Source organism: Cervus elaphus, chromosome 4, assembly GCF_910594005.1.
Source record: "Cervus elaphus chromosome 4, mCerEla1.1, whole genome shotgun sequence".
NCBI classification, from domain to species: Eukaryota; Metazoa; Chordata; class Mammalia; order Artiodactyla; family Cervidae; genus Cervus; species Cervus elaphus.
In genome coordinates this window covers 51,765,871-51,780,789 of record NC_057818.1, presented here as the reverse complement: position 1 = coordinate 51,780,789, position 14,919 = coordinate 51,765,871, and the positions used below count along the sequence as shown (strand labels likewise).

Below are 14,919 nucleotides of genomic sequence, written 5' to 3'. Positions count from 1 at the left end.
TAAGACCCTGCTACCCAGAGCTGACCAAAGGTCCCCAGTACACCAAGCTCACACAGCTGGCCACAGTAACAGAGAAAGTATAATCTGAGGTTAAAGGATGACATGAGAAAACGGAGGGGGATAAAGTGACGAAGACTGGAGAAAGGAGCTGGGGGCAGGCCACTCATGGACCCATTTCTCTGCAGCCCATCTCACCTTCTTGTCAGACTTGGCAGGACCTTTTACACTCCTGACTAGGTCTAGTTTGTCAAATTGTCAGGGCTCCCCCATTGCTTCCCCAACCACTTCCCCAGGGAGAGAGGTGGAGGCTCTGCAGAGCTCAGGGTCTGGGGAAAAAGGCAGGTTTACAGATTGTTCATGCTCCTACGTGGCTGAAGCATCCCTCACCTGCAGTTGTGGGGAGCCAATGGGCTCTTGGCCTCTGACCAGCCTTTGGAGATTAAAGCTAATAGACTGTGAGCACTGTTTCATATGTCACTCCCTTTCCCAGCACCCATTAGCAGGTGAGGAGAGGTGTTGCCCAGGTCCAATAGGTACCTCTTCTAAGCTTCCTTCATGTACCATCCTCACTGATGTTCTGCAGAAATCACCAATGAGTTTCCAGATTTGAAGCACCATCCTGCTCCTCTCCAGACAGACACCCATGTTTCACTTCAGGAGCTCCTTTTACATTTTGCCCTTTGGGAATCCACACTCTCTTTCACTCAGCCCTGTGTGAACCTGGTCCACTCCAGGCTATGCTCCTTGACCAATGTAGCACCATCATACCACCCACCTCATCCTGCATCCCTGTCACATTGTGTAGCTGGCTCTGCAGCCGCCAACATATATTCACATAGACAGTTCTATAACCCATGCCCTACATAGACCCTCATTCTTTTCATCTGACTTAATATTTCTAATAAGCCCCTTAGATAGGCTTCCTTACATTCCTCAGGGGCCCTTGGCCCCTAGTTTACCAGCCTGATCACCTTGAGCTGGGCCTGTCCAACCACGTCTTCCCCTCTAAGAATTAGTACTCTAAGAGGGCAGAGCCTGCATTGAACTCCTCTCTGGCCACTCAGCATAAATGACTAAACACGCTGTCTTGATTCCTTAGGAATATTTTTTTTCCTACAAAGTTCACTGTAACATGGCTTCTCCCCTCATCACAACGTGAACAACTTCCTACCCTCAAACCATTTTTTAAAAATTATTTATTTATTTATTTGGCTGAGCCTGGAGGATCTTCAGTTGTGGCAGGCAAACTCTTAGTCGCAGCATGTGAACTCTTAGTTTCGGCATGTGAGATCTAGTTCCCTGACTAGGGATCGAACATGGGACCCCTGCTTTGGGAGCTCAGAGTCTTAGCCACTGGACCACCTGGGAAGTCCCTCTCAAACCACGTTTTAAGAGTTTTCTTTCAAGCAGTTTTTAGGTTCATAGCAAAATTGAGCAGAAAGTAAGAGCTCTCATATTCCCCTTGCTCCCCAAAGCCTCCCCTCCTATCAGCATCACACATCAGAGTAGTACATTTGTTAGAATTGCGGAGTCTACGCTGACACATTATAGTTTACATTAGGATTCATATTTCAATATTTTCTCCTCGCAGCAAGTCAGCAACTTCATCAAACCACAGGTGTGTCCTCTGTGTTCTCGGACCTTAGACGGATTAACCTAGATAATGCATGTAACACTATACATGTTTACCTGTTCCTTGCACAGAGTAGCCACACAAAAAACATTTGTCGATAGAATTAGTCTGTGTGCACTTTGTCCGAAGAGGGGCGTCCCAGGTAAAGAATCTGCCTGCAATGCGGGAGGCCTGGGTTTGATCCCTGGGTTGGTAAGATCCCCTGGAGGAGGGCAAGGCAATCCACTCCCTTATTCTTGGCTGGAGAATCCCCATGGGCAGAGGAGCCTGGTGGGATACAGTCCATGGGGTCACAAAGAGTCTGACAGGACTGAGTGACTAAGCGCACACACATGTCCGAAGAGACTCGGGCTTTAGGAAGCAGAGTTGAACTTCGAAGGTCCCGCCTCTGCTTCTGTTCCTGCCCTTTTCTGCTCCCCGCCTCCAGGGCCTCATTCGCACTCCGCTCTGCTGGGCCACGGTGAAGCAATTTCCGCCCTAAGAAGGGTGGGGCTTCCGTCTCCTGCTCTCGCGAGTACTGCTGATCGAGAAAGGACAGACTGGCCGCAATTCTTCCGTGTCCTGCCTCTCGGCTCCCGGTCACAGTTCCGCCCTTACTAGCCCCACCTTCGGCCAGAAAAGCCACTTCCACTCGGAAAAAGGGGTGGTCCCGCTGGAGGCCCCGGTCTATTTCCCGCCCAGCCAGCTTCCCCATGACTTCCGCCAGGAGATACAGCCTCCGCCGCTATTCGTCCCATCCACGATTGATGCAAACGAAGCTAGATTCCCTCCTGCTCGAGATTAGAGCTCCTCACTCTATCTCGCTGCAGGAGAAAGAAGAGCGAGGAGGAAAAAGCCTCCACCCTCCCACCAAACCCGCCCACGTCCGCGAAGGCGAAGCCACCTTTGCCCTGAGAGAGGCGGAGCCACCTTTTTTGTAAACCCGGTCTCGCGAGCTCCGGAACTCTCGCGATAACCGACGCCCGACTTGTGCGCCCGGGAAACCCCGTTGCTCCCTTTCCCCTGGCTGGCAGCGCGGAGGCCGCACGGTAAGAAGAGTGCTCCGGTGCGACCTGGGCGCGGGGAGTCGGGGCTCGATTTTCGAGCCCGGGGAGCGTGCCTGGGGGCTCCGGGGCACCCGCGTGGGCCGCCCCGCCCCCTAGAGCCGCGGCCACGTGCGAGCGGCAGGCCCGGACATGTCTGATCCGCGCGGTCCGGGAACCGCGGCTGGGCCAGGTGGAAACCCGGGAAAGCGGGGGCGGGGTGGGGGTCAGAATCAGGGGTTGGCGACGTACAGCGTCTTCACAAACGGGGTCAGGCAGTGTTAATGCGCCCCAGAGAGACCGTGGTCTGCGGTAAGCTCTGTAAGACCCGCGGGCGCTTGGGCCTCTAAAGCGGGGAGTTGCAGTAGGGCCTTCGGAAAGTAGGGTGAGTCCGGCGGTTACGTCGCCGTGGGACTGGGCCCGGGCCGTTGGCAGTCTTCTCCATCCAAGCTGTGTTCTCATGCTCGACCTTGCCCGCAGATGCCTGGAGTTACTGTAAAAGACGTGAACCAGCAGGAGTTCGTCAGAGCTCTGGCAGCCTTCCTCAAAAAGTGAGTGTGGGGACTGGGTGGGGGCTCTAGTCTTGTCCAATGCCTCTGGGCTTTCTTTTCCTGGCTGGGGAGGCTTGGTGGTGGTCAGTGTGGAGTCCACTCTTTCTACATGAGGCCTGGGTTGTGTTTGAGTTGCAGTATTTTTCCTGTTCTGGAGCACAGTGGGCTCCTAGTGGTGTACAGTTGTGCTGATGGAAGGGAATGGGGATGGAGCTTGTGGAGGCTTCTGAATTGTGCCTTTCTGGCTGTCCTGGTCCCAGGTCCGGGAAGCTGAAAGTCCCTGAATGGGTGGACACCGTCAAGCTGGCCAAGCATAAAGAACTTGCTCCCTACGATGAGAACTGGTTCTACACACGAGCTGGTGAGGAACTGGGGCCTTTGGATGGGGAGTGGAGGGCTGGGTGTCTCCTTTGTGAGTTCTTAACTTGTCCCCAGAAATTACAAGAGAGAAATACTTGACTCTGTCATTGCATACTTTGTGTGATGTAGGGTAATTTTGTGTTGTTGATATTTGTTCATTTGTAAGCGATTTTATGTGAGGACCCATGCTTTCCTCGGAGCCTCGAGGGCATCCCAGGGACAATGAGTAAAGTGTTCATCTTTTGTCTAGAGGTAGTTCATTTTATAAAGTCGTTGTCCTTTCAGTGTCTCTTTTCTGTTTTCATTCAGGTTATCACTCTAGCTTATCTCCTTCTCTTTAAGAAGTTGTTCCTAACAAAGGGGTTGGAAATGTGACCCAGTTATTCTAAATCTTGACAAGTCTCAAGTGCTCAGAAGAAAACTTATGGTCACTCTGTACCAGCTCCTTCTCTTTTTATTAATCCTTTTTATTAATTAATCCTTCAGTAAGGACTGGCTTAAATATAGCCCCTGACCGCACAGTGCTAGTACTGTCTTATCTGTCTTTTTAATGATTGAAGTTTCTCCAAGCAGTCACCCCCATGACGCTTATCTTGGGAGTGGGAGATGGGGTTCCGCCCTGGATTGTGCCAAGGCAGCAAGCAGCCTCTGCACAGACCTTCACTACGAGCTCTCAACCTCTCCACTCTCAACCTTCCTCCTCTGTGAAGTGGGGGTTCTGTCCTGACGACTGCTTGTCTCCATGTGGGAAGTGGGTGGGAAGCAGAGTTGAGAAGTTGACAAAACTCCAGCATGACTTTGAGAAGAGTTGGCCTTGGTCAGGTTGCCCAGTATCTCAGAACATGAAGTGTTTTGTAGTCTGAGCCTTGATGATTGTGAGGTGAGTGGGGTGGGTAGCTTATCCACCTACTCATTTCAGTGTTTTTAGAAAGAAAGATGGGGGGTGGGACAGGGTGGACAAGACCACCACTGCCACCCCTTTCACCTGTCTTGGGAAGCAAGGTTTGCATGGTCCTGACTGCTCTTTTGTGATGCCCGAGATTTGGAGAAAGACTAGTGGTTTTTCTCATTTCGTGGGTGAATATGCCTATGTTGTGTAATCTGTACTTAACAGAAACCTCCCACATAGGGACTGGTGGTAGCTGAATCGCTGTTGATGTCAGAGTGGTTAATACATGAGGTCTGCCTGCTCCTGAGACCACAGTCCCCTCGGCCTTGTCATCACTTGGGGAGTTGGTGGTGGGCAGCTCTTTTCCCTCGGCAACATTCTCTACTTGGCGTTTCTAGGTCAGGGGAGGTTGTGGGGTGGGGGAAAGGCCATGGGTAATACACACCTAGTTGAGCCTGCTGGTCATCTTTGTAGTTGCTGTGGCCCCTTTCTGTCCACTGTGTACCTTCCCTAACACCTCATGCTGGGTGTGCGTCCTCTGCTTGCCCTGCAAGAGGAAAAGTTTGCCAACCTGTGTTGAAATCTGGAGTGCTCCTACTGAGTTTGTTCAGTTCATACTCTGGATGAGGAGAGTTATGCAGACTGACAGATGAAGACCCTGGGGGAGGGTGTGGCAGGCTGACGACCAAGACCAAAATCTGTAGATCTCAGGTGTAGATTACAAGGGCCACGTAAGTGACAGGGCCTTTGTAAGGGTGGTCTGGAAGGGGTGCGGTTATCTGTAGGGATGAATGGCCTCCAGGCAGTGGTGTTGGGAGTGTGTGAGGGATGGGGTGTGGAGATGGACCCTGTTTCAGGGGAGCAGGGACCTGCTCTAAGGGGAGGAGGGGGGTCGAGGGGAGACTGTGGGCTTTGAATGGGGTGCTGCATTGTGGCCCTGGGTAGATACGAGTGCTCGGATGGGCCTGCTTGAGAGGGAGGTAAGAATACAGTGTGTCTGGCAGTGAGTGAGCAGCTGTTGGATTGGGGCACCTGAATCCCTTTTCTCTCCCCCCACCATGCCAAACAGCTTGCAAAATCTTAGTTCCCTGACCATGGATTGAACCCAGGCTCTGGGCAGTGAAAGCAGAGTCCTGACCCCTGGACTGCCAGGGAGTTCCCACTGAATGCATTTTACTGTAAGGTGGAGGCCAGTCCCAATCCGAGCAGTTGCCTTTCCCCGCCTTATGATTCGGTGGGTCATGATGGAGCCATGAACGTGAACTTAACATGGACTGGTGGCTTGCTAGGCTGCGAAGACCAAAGCCTCGTTTGGTCTGCCATTTGCTAAGTGGAGTATGCCCTGCCCCCTCTTCCACTTGGGGGCCCAACAGGATACCTAGCAGGGGTTTAGGGTGCTGCGTGGTCCTGAGGTAGGAGTGACTCCTCATCCGGGTCTCCCTAGAGGGAGCAGAAGGACACCTTTGGAGAGGCTGAAGGGAAAGCCATTTGTGGCAGCACCTCATTCACTGAGGCCATCATAAACACCCTCGGGATGGCCTGGATTTGCGCCCTTACAGCTCCACTTCAGGAGGAGGCGCTGGGACCTCGGCCTAGGTCTGAAGGGCTGAGGAGAAGGAGGTAAAAGGGGGTCAGTGTTTCTGTAGAACTCAGTATTTTGACTGTTAATTTCCAATTTGTGAAATTAATACTCTTGTTCTCCCTTCTAACGGGTCAGAAAAATAATCTGCATAAACCGCTGTGATGGGGGAGGACCTGGTATCTGCCACACTGGATAGTGGGGGGTGGGGGGGTTGCCACGCCACTTAGTTCCTCCATCAGGGGTCGAACACAGGCCCTTGGCAGTGAGAAAACAGGGTCCTAACCACTGGACCACCAGGGATGTCCCCCACACCTAATAGTTTTAGTGGTGTTAAGAAAGGTGTGAAATCCACCCAGGAGAAACTATAGTTGGGCTTTGTTGGAGTTTGTTCTCTGACTTTTGCTGCTGGGGACTTGAGTAAGTTGTCCCTGTGAGTACCAGGCCACTGGCCACTAGACATGGGTGGGCTCTGTCACAGCTGACAGGGAGCCATGTTGGGGTTCAAACCCCAGCTACCAGGGAGCTCACCCCTTTCCATGGTGAGACTGAGTGCTGTCCTGGTTCAGCAAAATTCATTTCTAGTGTGCAGCCTCTTCCAGGTGTTGGTGAAATCAGGGGTGTTCATCTTAACCCTTCTGTGGGGCTCTCATGCCTTCCACGTCCCAAGTGGAGAGTGGATCTCCACATGGAACCAGGGCATGGCCAGGCAGGTGTGGTGGGGAGGTGGCCATTGGGCATTTGTACTGGTCTTGAAGGCCATTTCTCCATGAGGTTACTCCCCTGGCAGAAGGGTTGTTGAGGGAATTGGGGGCGGGGGGGTCTTATAAGAGGTGAGTCTCTTGATCCTGGCAGTGGGTAGGCTGCTTGATGCCTGGAAGAGGGGTCAGATCCCTGGTATAGAGGATGGCATGGGGACAGAAAGAACCAAGGAGAGTGATTTAAAGGGGGCAGGGCCATAGGCAATGATACCAGGGAGAGGCTGCTCAGTGGCCCTGGTGAAGTGGCAGGAGTTAGCGCTCCGTGATACGCCCCTGTAGCCTGCGTCCGTGTCTGGAGGCGGGCCGACAATGGGTTGTGTGCAGGTACTGCCCGGGGAGGAGGAGCCCACCTCACCTGGTCAGTTACACTTTATACCACCCCTCCCCCCACCCCAGCTCTTGACACAGGGAGGTGGTGTGACTCTTAGCAGCAAGTCATAACTTCTGACTCATTCTCAGGACCGAGGAGAATCCTAACGTGTGGGGACCTGGAGTCCCTACCCTTGAGCTTTCAGCCAGGCAGGGCTGTGTGGTGGCCAGCATCTGGGCCCCAGCTCTTTCAGACCCCAGTGGCTCCCTGAGGTAGAAAACCAGAACCATCTGCGGGGCTGTCTGTCCCTCCAGAGCAGCCACACTATCAGGCTGGCCCCTGAGGCTATCTTACTACTCACAGGAGAGAGTGAAAAGCAGGTGGCACAGGGCCTGGCGGGCCAGTGTTGCAGTTGGACAGAAGAGATTTCCAAGGAGACTGGCCAGGGGACTTGCCCGAGCCAGAAACCCCAGTCCACGGAGCAGGCTGACATACCTTCAGGTTGGGATCGTCCATGGCGTTAGGATGTCAGCACCGCTGCCACCGCGAACCCGAGCTCTTCAGGGCAGGCCTGGGACGGTAGTGGGGCAATCAGTAGGTCCCTTCTACAACTCTGCAGCCCTGCAGAGCCCCCGGACAGCTGGTTGTGGACGGTCACGGCTCAGATGTTTGCTGGGCTCTGTCCATGAAACCTCAGGTCCACCTCACCACTTGGCCGGGGCAGCAGGATCTGCCTGGTCACGTGGCTGAAGCATTCTCCACTGCCGGTGCACCCCAGGCTCCCGATCTGGGGGTGGTGGTCAGGTGTTACTGGAGCCTTGGGTGCATTCGCCTGTTCTCCGTTTCCCCGACTGTAAGATGGTGAGACTCCGCTCCCTGCAGAATTCAGTGTGTGACCCTTTCCTGTGGGCTTCTGTGCCTGAGACGGGGTCTCCAGCCTCCTTTTCCTCCCACCCAGCTTCCACGGCACGCCACCTGTACCTCCGGGGTGGCGCTGGGGTTGGCTCCATGACCAAGATCTATGGTGGGCGTCAGAGGAACGGCGTCATGCCCAGCCACTTCAGCAGAGGCTCCAAGAGCGTGGCCCGGCGGGTCCTCCAAGCCCTGGAGGGGCTGAAAATGGTGGAAAAGGACCAAGATGGGTAAGCCAGCGAGGGGACGCTGGGCACATGAGGGTGCTTGGGGCCAGATCCCCAGTGGTGCCTTTATGGAGGACCATCCCCCTCTGCCCTCAGTGAGGTGTCAGGTATGTCCTGGCCCTCGGGCAGGCAGGGGGTTCTTCAGAAGAGCGAGCAGCCGAGGGGCTTCGCCCCGACCTCTCTGGCTGACTACTCCAGACTCCAGGAAGGTAATTTAGCGACTGTCCGCTTTCATTAGCCTGCTCGTTAACTTTTCCCAATTGATTTTTCGGGGCTTTTGATCTATTGCTTGCAGAAACGACACCCCATCAGCTCAGGAAGAGGGGGGGTTCCCACTGCAGCCTCCAGCTTGTTAGAATGCAGCCGACTGGGGGCCTGAGTGGGACTTGGCTGGCGTCGTGAGGTCCTGCAGCCAGGTGCCGCCTTGGGAAGCCTGGCTCATGTCCAGGGGAGGCCTGGCCGGGACCAGGGATGCTGGTGAGAGTCCACGCTCACCTGGGCCTGCGTGACCCTTCTCTCCCACAGGGGCCGCAAACTGACACCTCAGGGACAGAGAGATCTGGACAGAATCGCTGGACAGGTGAGTGGGGACTTGGGTCACCACCCGGGGGCCTCTGGAGCCTGGATTTTGACAGTTTTGTACCCTGGAGGGTACAGCCAGGGAAGTGGGGGTGCAGGAGAAAGATCGTTTCTAACAGACTTCCCATCACGGGGGGTGGGAGACAGGTTGGAATGCAGGGCCCTGGGTGAAGGGAGCCCCGGGCCTAGGTGCAGCCAGCTGGGCCTCTTCTGCAGGGCACGCTCCCACAGAGGCCACTCCGTCTCCCCAGGTCAGCCTTCTGATTCTGACGGCAGGGTTTCTTCCTTACTCCTGATCCTCACAGAGCATTGGGCGGGGTGCCACGGAACCTGGCCTCCATGTGGAGGCTGACTGACAAGACACCCTGGGCCAGTCTCCCTGTCGGGAGTGATGCTCTTGGCCACTTCCCAGGGTGGTGGCGAGGATTCACGAGCTAAAGCAGCAGGAGCCCCGGGCCCGGCACGAACCTGCTGTTGGTTTTCTTCTTTGTGTATCATTGACTTAGGCCCCCTAGGAGCCTTGGACTGTGGAGTCCCTGAGTGTCAGACAAGAGCAGCGTATCAGCCCTCTGGGAGCGGGAGGTGGCCTGGCAGACCGTAGGGGCAGTGCAGGGCCTGGCAGTGTAGACTGGGGTGATGGGCAGAGGTCAGGATCATACTGCAGTGCTCGCTTGAGTCCCAGTTTCTGATTCTGTAAAAGGGGGAAGTGCCCGAGGCTGTGAGCATCTGGTGAGATGAATACATCAGAAACCACAAATCAGGAGGCCTGGTGCCCCCTGGTTAGTGGGGAGCTTCTGTGAAGTGCCTGAACACAGGCCCACAGCTGATCGTAACTATTTGTCCATCTTTCCTACAGGTGGCAGCTGCCAACAAGAAGCATTAGAACAAATGATGCTGGGTTAATAAATTGCCTCATTCGTAACCCTGGTCTGGGTCTCCTGTTTTGAGGGGTGGGGCATGAGGAAGGAGCACTTCCCTTCCCTGGTGAAAGAGGCGTCAGGGGCTTCCTGGATGGTTGTCATACTCAACAGCCCCAGAAACCTGAGGCCTGGCCTCCAGATTCAAATGGGTTCTACCCCACGTGGGCAAGGTGCTGGTGTATGACCTAGGGCCTCTGCGCGTCTTTCCACAGCAAGTCTCAGAAAAAAGAAACTGAAAGTTCAAGCAGTGGCCCTGCTGGAACAAAGCAGGAGGGGCCCTGGGGCTCAAGTGCTGCTTCCCTGCAGGAAGCAGACAGGGACAAACAGCCCTCGCTCCAGGTGGTCCTTGGTGTGCCTTCCGCCCGAGGGTTTGACCTTGGCCTGGTGTGCGCGTCCTTTCCCTGATCTGCTTGGGACTTCTAGCCTGGGCCCTGCTGTACCCCCTTCAACAAGGGGAAGCGGCAGCACGGACCCAGCTGGGACCAGGGTGTTAACTTCCCTCCCCAGGGGATGGATGTGACACCTGCGGTCTGGGGCCCTCTTGGTGCCCTGCCCCCTCTGGGTCTCCATGGCGATTGGTTCTTGGCACTGATGGGACCTTCCTGGTAGTTCAGACAGTAAAGAAGTCTTCCCTGCAGAAGGGAACGGCTACCCACTCCAGTATTACTGCCTGGAGAATTCCATGGACAGAGGAACCTGGTAGGCTACAGTCCATGGGGTCACAAAGAGCGGGACACTGAGCAACTTCGACTGATGGAACAGGAACTCTACCTGTACCTGGGTCCCTGGTTGGAGCAGGACACCCTTTTAATCCCGGAGGGAGAAGCCTTGCCTTCATAGGACACTCTACCACCCTGGGGACTGGGCACACCTCCCTGCTGGGAAAAGCCAAAATGCTGAGCCCAAACTGGCTAGGCCACAACCCCTGAGGTTCCTCCACCCCAAGTTACCACTGAGATCAGACCCAGTGCCATGCCTGACTTCTGGACTCATCTGGATGACATGGGTTTGAGTTCTGCTACTGCCCATAATTGCTGTGACCCTGAGCAGCTTACCCTCAGCCTGGTCTTGTTTGTAAAGCTACTTAATCCTGCCTGAGGGATTCTGGGAGGTTCCCTGTCTCGGCCCAAAGCAGCATACCTGGTGTACCAAGATGTTCAAAGTGAAAATATCAGGCCACAGAGTCATACACCTTTGGCACTACTGCCCCCAGCTCAAAAGTTGCCAGGGCTGGAAGTTACTGATGTGAACACTGGACTAGAGCCGACCAGTGTGTTTGTACCCAAGTACTCCAGTTCAGTCATTCAGTAGTGTGTGAATCCTTGCGACCTCATGGATTGCAGCACTCCAGGCTGCCCTGTCCATCACCAACTCCCAGAGCTTACTCAAACTCCTGTCCATCATGTCGGTGATGCCATTCAGCCATCTCATCCTCTGTCGTCCCCTTCTACCTTCAATGTTTCCCAGCATCAGTGTTTTCCAATTAGTCGGTTCTTTGCATCAGGTGGCCAAAGTATTGGAGTTTCTGCTTCAGCATCAGTCCTGCCAGTGAATATTCAGGACTGATTTCCTTTAGGACTGACTGCTTGGATCTCCTTGCAGTTCAAAGGACTCTCAAGAGACTTCTTGAGAGTTCAAAAGCATCAATTCTTCGGCGCTCAGCATTCTTTTTGGTCCAACTCTAACATTCATACATGACTGCTGGAAAAACCATAGCTTTGACTAGACAGACCTTTGTTGGTAAAGTAATGTCTCTGTTTTTAACATGCTGTTGGTCATAGCTTTTCTTGTTGGTCATAGCTTTTCTTGTTGGTCATAGCTTTTCTTCCAAGGAGCAAGCGTCTTTTAATTTCCTGGCTGTAGTCACCATCTGCAGTGATTTTGGAGCCTAAGAAAATAGTCTGCCACTGTTTCCATTGTCTCCCCATCTATTTGCCATGAAGTGGTGGGACCACATGCCATGATCTTATTCTGAATGTCGAGTTTTAAGCCAACTTCTTCACTCTCCTCTTTCAGTTTCATCAAGAGGCTCTTTAGCACTTCTTCCCTTGCTGCCATCAGGGTGGTGTCATCTGCGTATCTGAGGTTATTGATATTTCTCCCGGCAATCTTGATTCCAGCTTGTGCTTCATCCAGCCAGGCATTTCACATGATGTACTCTGAATATAAGTTAAATAAGCAGAGTGACAATATACAGCCTTGACACACTCCTTTCCCAATTTGGAACCAGTCTGTTGTTCCATGGCCAGTTCTAACTTGCTTCTTGACCTGCATATAGATTTCTCAGGGGCTTCCCTTATGGCTCAGCTGGTAAACAATCTGCCTGCAATGTGGGAGACCTGGGTTCAAACCCTGGGTTGGGAAGATCCCCTGGAGAAGGGAAAGGCTACCCACTCCAGTATTCTGGCCTGGAGAACCGCATGGGCTGTATAACCCATGGGGTCGCAAGAGTCAGATATGACAGAGACTGAAATACTAGAGGTGCTATATAGCCATATCACTTAATACTTTTGTGAAGTAGGTCCCCAAACTCACCCACTGTTTGAGATGGGAAAAAGAAGTCACGGGATGGGTGATTTTCCTCATGACCTACAGCTAGGAGGTAGCAAAGCCAGCATTTGGTAGCTACAGCCAGCTATCTGGGCGGTAGCCACTGCAGGGCTTAGCAATGAGGAAAATGAGACCCAAAGGGTTACACTCCTGGGCATGGCCTTGAGCCAGTCACTCCTTGTTTGGGACCTAAGTTTCCTCTTTTGTCGACTGAGAATGAAATTTCCCAGAATCGTCCTGGGAATGCAATGCCAAGCATCCGGTTAGCTTGCCCAGTGCCAGATACCAGGGGTGCTGGGTAAGTGGGTCGTGGAGGTGCCCAGACAAACCAGTCTGCCTGAGAGGGCCTGCAATGCGGCAGCTGCAGCCCTCTGGCCACTGGGGGGCAGTCAAGGGCCTGGAAACCAGCCTGGCCAGGAAGGATGCTGGAGGAGGCGAATTCCTAAGGGCTGCAGCGACTGGACCACCCAGGCATCTTCCTACGTGGGGGTCAGAAGGAGGAACTTTAGTACAGAGGGGCTCATAACCTGCTATACAGAGGGGCCCAACGGAACACCTGGGTCCCTGGAGGGAAAGGGGGAGGGTCTGAGGGCCAGAGAAGAGGAAGTGTGTCCTAGGAACCCTGCTCTGTGATATTCTTACAGACTCACAAGATAGGGGGGTTGTAAAAAAAAAAAAAAAAAAAAAAGATAGGGGGGTTGTGTCCAAGTTACAGGAGGAGAAACAGGCTCAGATGAGCAGGGCTGAGATTCAGACCCAGGAGGTGTGATCTCTTGAGGCCCACGTTCTTCTGTGTGGGTGACATTTGCACTTTTTTAAATTACAAAAGACTTTACCACGCAAAACAGTATAATAGTGTGACAAGGACCCATTAACCCACTACCTAGCTTAAAAAGTAAAGTGACCTAAAACTAAGAGAAATGAAGCCTTCTGTGTACTCTTCCCCCAGAGGGAACCCCTCTCGCGAGTGGGATGTCACTCCCCTGCATGGGCTCACCCCTTTCCTGCACACATGTGTCCCTAAACAGCACATGTTGTTTTGCCTTTTGAAAACAAGTCAGCTAGATCCTGCCACAGTCCATTTCTTCTCATTTTTTTGTTGGTCCTGAGATGCAGCCCTGTTGACAAGTGAAGCTCGGACTCCTGCTGTGTGCTACTTTATTGACAACCAATACTTTGGCCACCTGATGCAAAGAGCTGACCCACTGGAAAAGACTGATGCTGGGAGAGGAAAGGGATGACATAGAAGACAAGATGGTTGGATGGCATCACCGACTCAATGGACATGAGTTTGAGCAAACTCCAAGAGATGGTGAAGGACAGGGAAGCCTGGCATGCTGCAGTCCATGGGGTCACAAAGAGTCAGACACGACTGAGCGACATCAACAACCAGCAACCCACTCCAGTATTGCTGCCTGGACAACCCCACGGACAGAGGAGTCTGATGGGCTACAGTCTATAGGGTCGCAAGAGTCAGACACGACTTAGCAACTAAACCACCACCACCGTCAGTTCAGTTCACTTCAGTTGCTCAGTCGTGTCTGACTCTTTGCGACCCCCATGGACTGCAGCACGCCAAGCCTCCCTGTCCATCACCAACTCCCGGAGTTTACCTAAACTCATGTCCATTGAGTCGGTGATGCCATCCAACTATCTCATCCTCTGTCGTCCCCTTCTCCTCCTGCCCTCAATCTTTCCCAGCATCAAGGTCTTTTCAAATGACTCAGTTCTTCACATCAGGTGGCCAAAGTATTGGAGTTTCAGCTTCAACATCAGTCCTTCCAATGAACACTCAGGACTGATTTACTTTAGGATGCACTGGTTGGATCTCCTTGCAGTCCAAGGGACTCTCAAGTGTCTTCTCCAACACCACAGTTCAAAACCGTCAATTCTTCAGCGCTCAGCTTTCTTTACAGTCCAACTCTCACATCCGTACATGACTACTGGCAAATCCACAACCTTGACTAGACTGACCTTTGTTGGCAAAGTAATGTCTCTGCTTTTTGATATGCTGTCTAGGTTGGTCATAATTTTCCTTCCAAGGAGCAAGCGTCTTTTAATTTCCTGGCTGCAGTCACCATCTGCAATGATTTTGGAGCCCAAAAAAATAGTCAGCCACTGTTTCCACTGTTCCCCATCTATTTGCCATGAAGTGATGGGACCAGATACCATGATCTTAGTTTTCTGAAAGTTGAACTTTAAGCCAACTTTTTCACTCTCCTCTTTCACTTTCCTCAAGAAGCTCTTTAGTTCTTCTTCACTTTCTGCCATAAGGGTGGTGTCATCTTCATACCTGTGGTTATTGATATTTCTCCTGGCAATCTTGATTCCAGCTTGTGCTTCATCCAGCCCAGCATTTCTCATGATGTAATTTTTTAATTTGGGGGGATGCTTGGACTCTGCATTTAAGTTAAATAAGCAGGGTAACAATATACAGCCTTGATGTACTCCTTACCATAGCTCAATGTATACATTCATTCTCCTATAAAGGAGTTTCTCATCTGTTTCCCAGTTTTGGCTACCAAAAATCTCCCTGCCATGAATTTCTTCCTAGGTGTCCCCTTATGTGTGTGTGTCTTATATGTGTGTGTACATGTGTGACATGGTCCCCCAACAGCTCACAAAC

At 52.8% G+C, this 14,919-nt stretch overlaps 1 protein-coding gene across 2 annotated transcripts; it reads left to right on the top strand.

The window, feature by feature from the left end:
- The first annotated feature begins 2,149 nt into the window (after positions 1-2,149).
- On the top strand, positions 2,150-9,745 carry RPS19 (ribosomal protein S19). 2 transcript variants are annotated; one of them, XM_043899316.1, is made up of 6 exons: positions 2,150-2,661; positions 3,136-3,206; positions 3,467-3,567; positions 8,064-8,247; positions 8,770-8,824; positions 9,680-9,745. In XM_043899316.1, exons 2-6 carry the CDS (start codon positions 3,136-3,138, stop codon positions 9,704-9,706), a joined length of 438 nt encoding a protein of 145 aa, XP_043755251.1. In that variant the 5' UTR covers positions 2,150-2,661; the 3' UTR covers positions 9,707-9,745. The 2 variants fall into 2 exon arrangements, with proteins under 2 accessions (XP_043755251.1, XP_043755252.1); XM_043899317.1 differs by lacking the exon at positions 2,150-2,661 and adding an exon at positions 2,671-2,848.
- The last annotated feature ends 5,174 nt before the right edge of the window (positions 9,746-14,919 follow it).

What these genes read in the sequence shown, in the direction of transcription:
- RPS19 (XM_043899316.1), top strand. Translation starts at nt 3,136, where the DNA reads ATGCCTGGAGTTACTGTAAAAGACGTGAACCAGCAGGAGTTCGTCAGA. An exon ending in GTGGAAAAGGACCAAGATGG is followed by an intron (nt 8,248 to 8,769) that starts GTAAGCCAGCGA and finishes TCTCTCCCACAG; the next exon opens with GGGCCGCAAACTGACACCTC. An exon ending in TGGACAGAATCGCTGGACAG is followed by an intron (nt 8,825 to 9,679) that starts GTGAGTGGGGAC and finishes TCTTTCCTACAG; the next exon opens with GTGGCAGCTGCCAACAAGAA.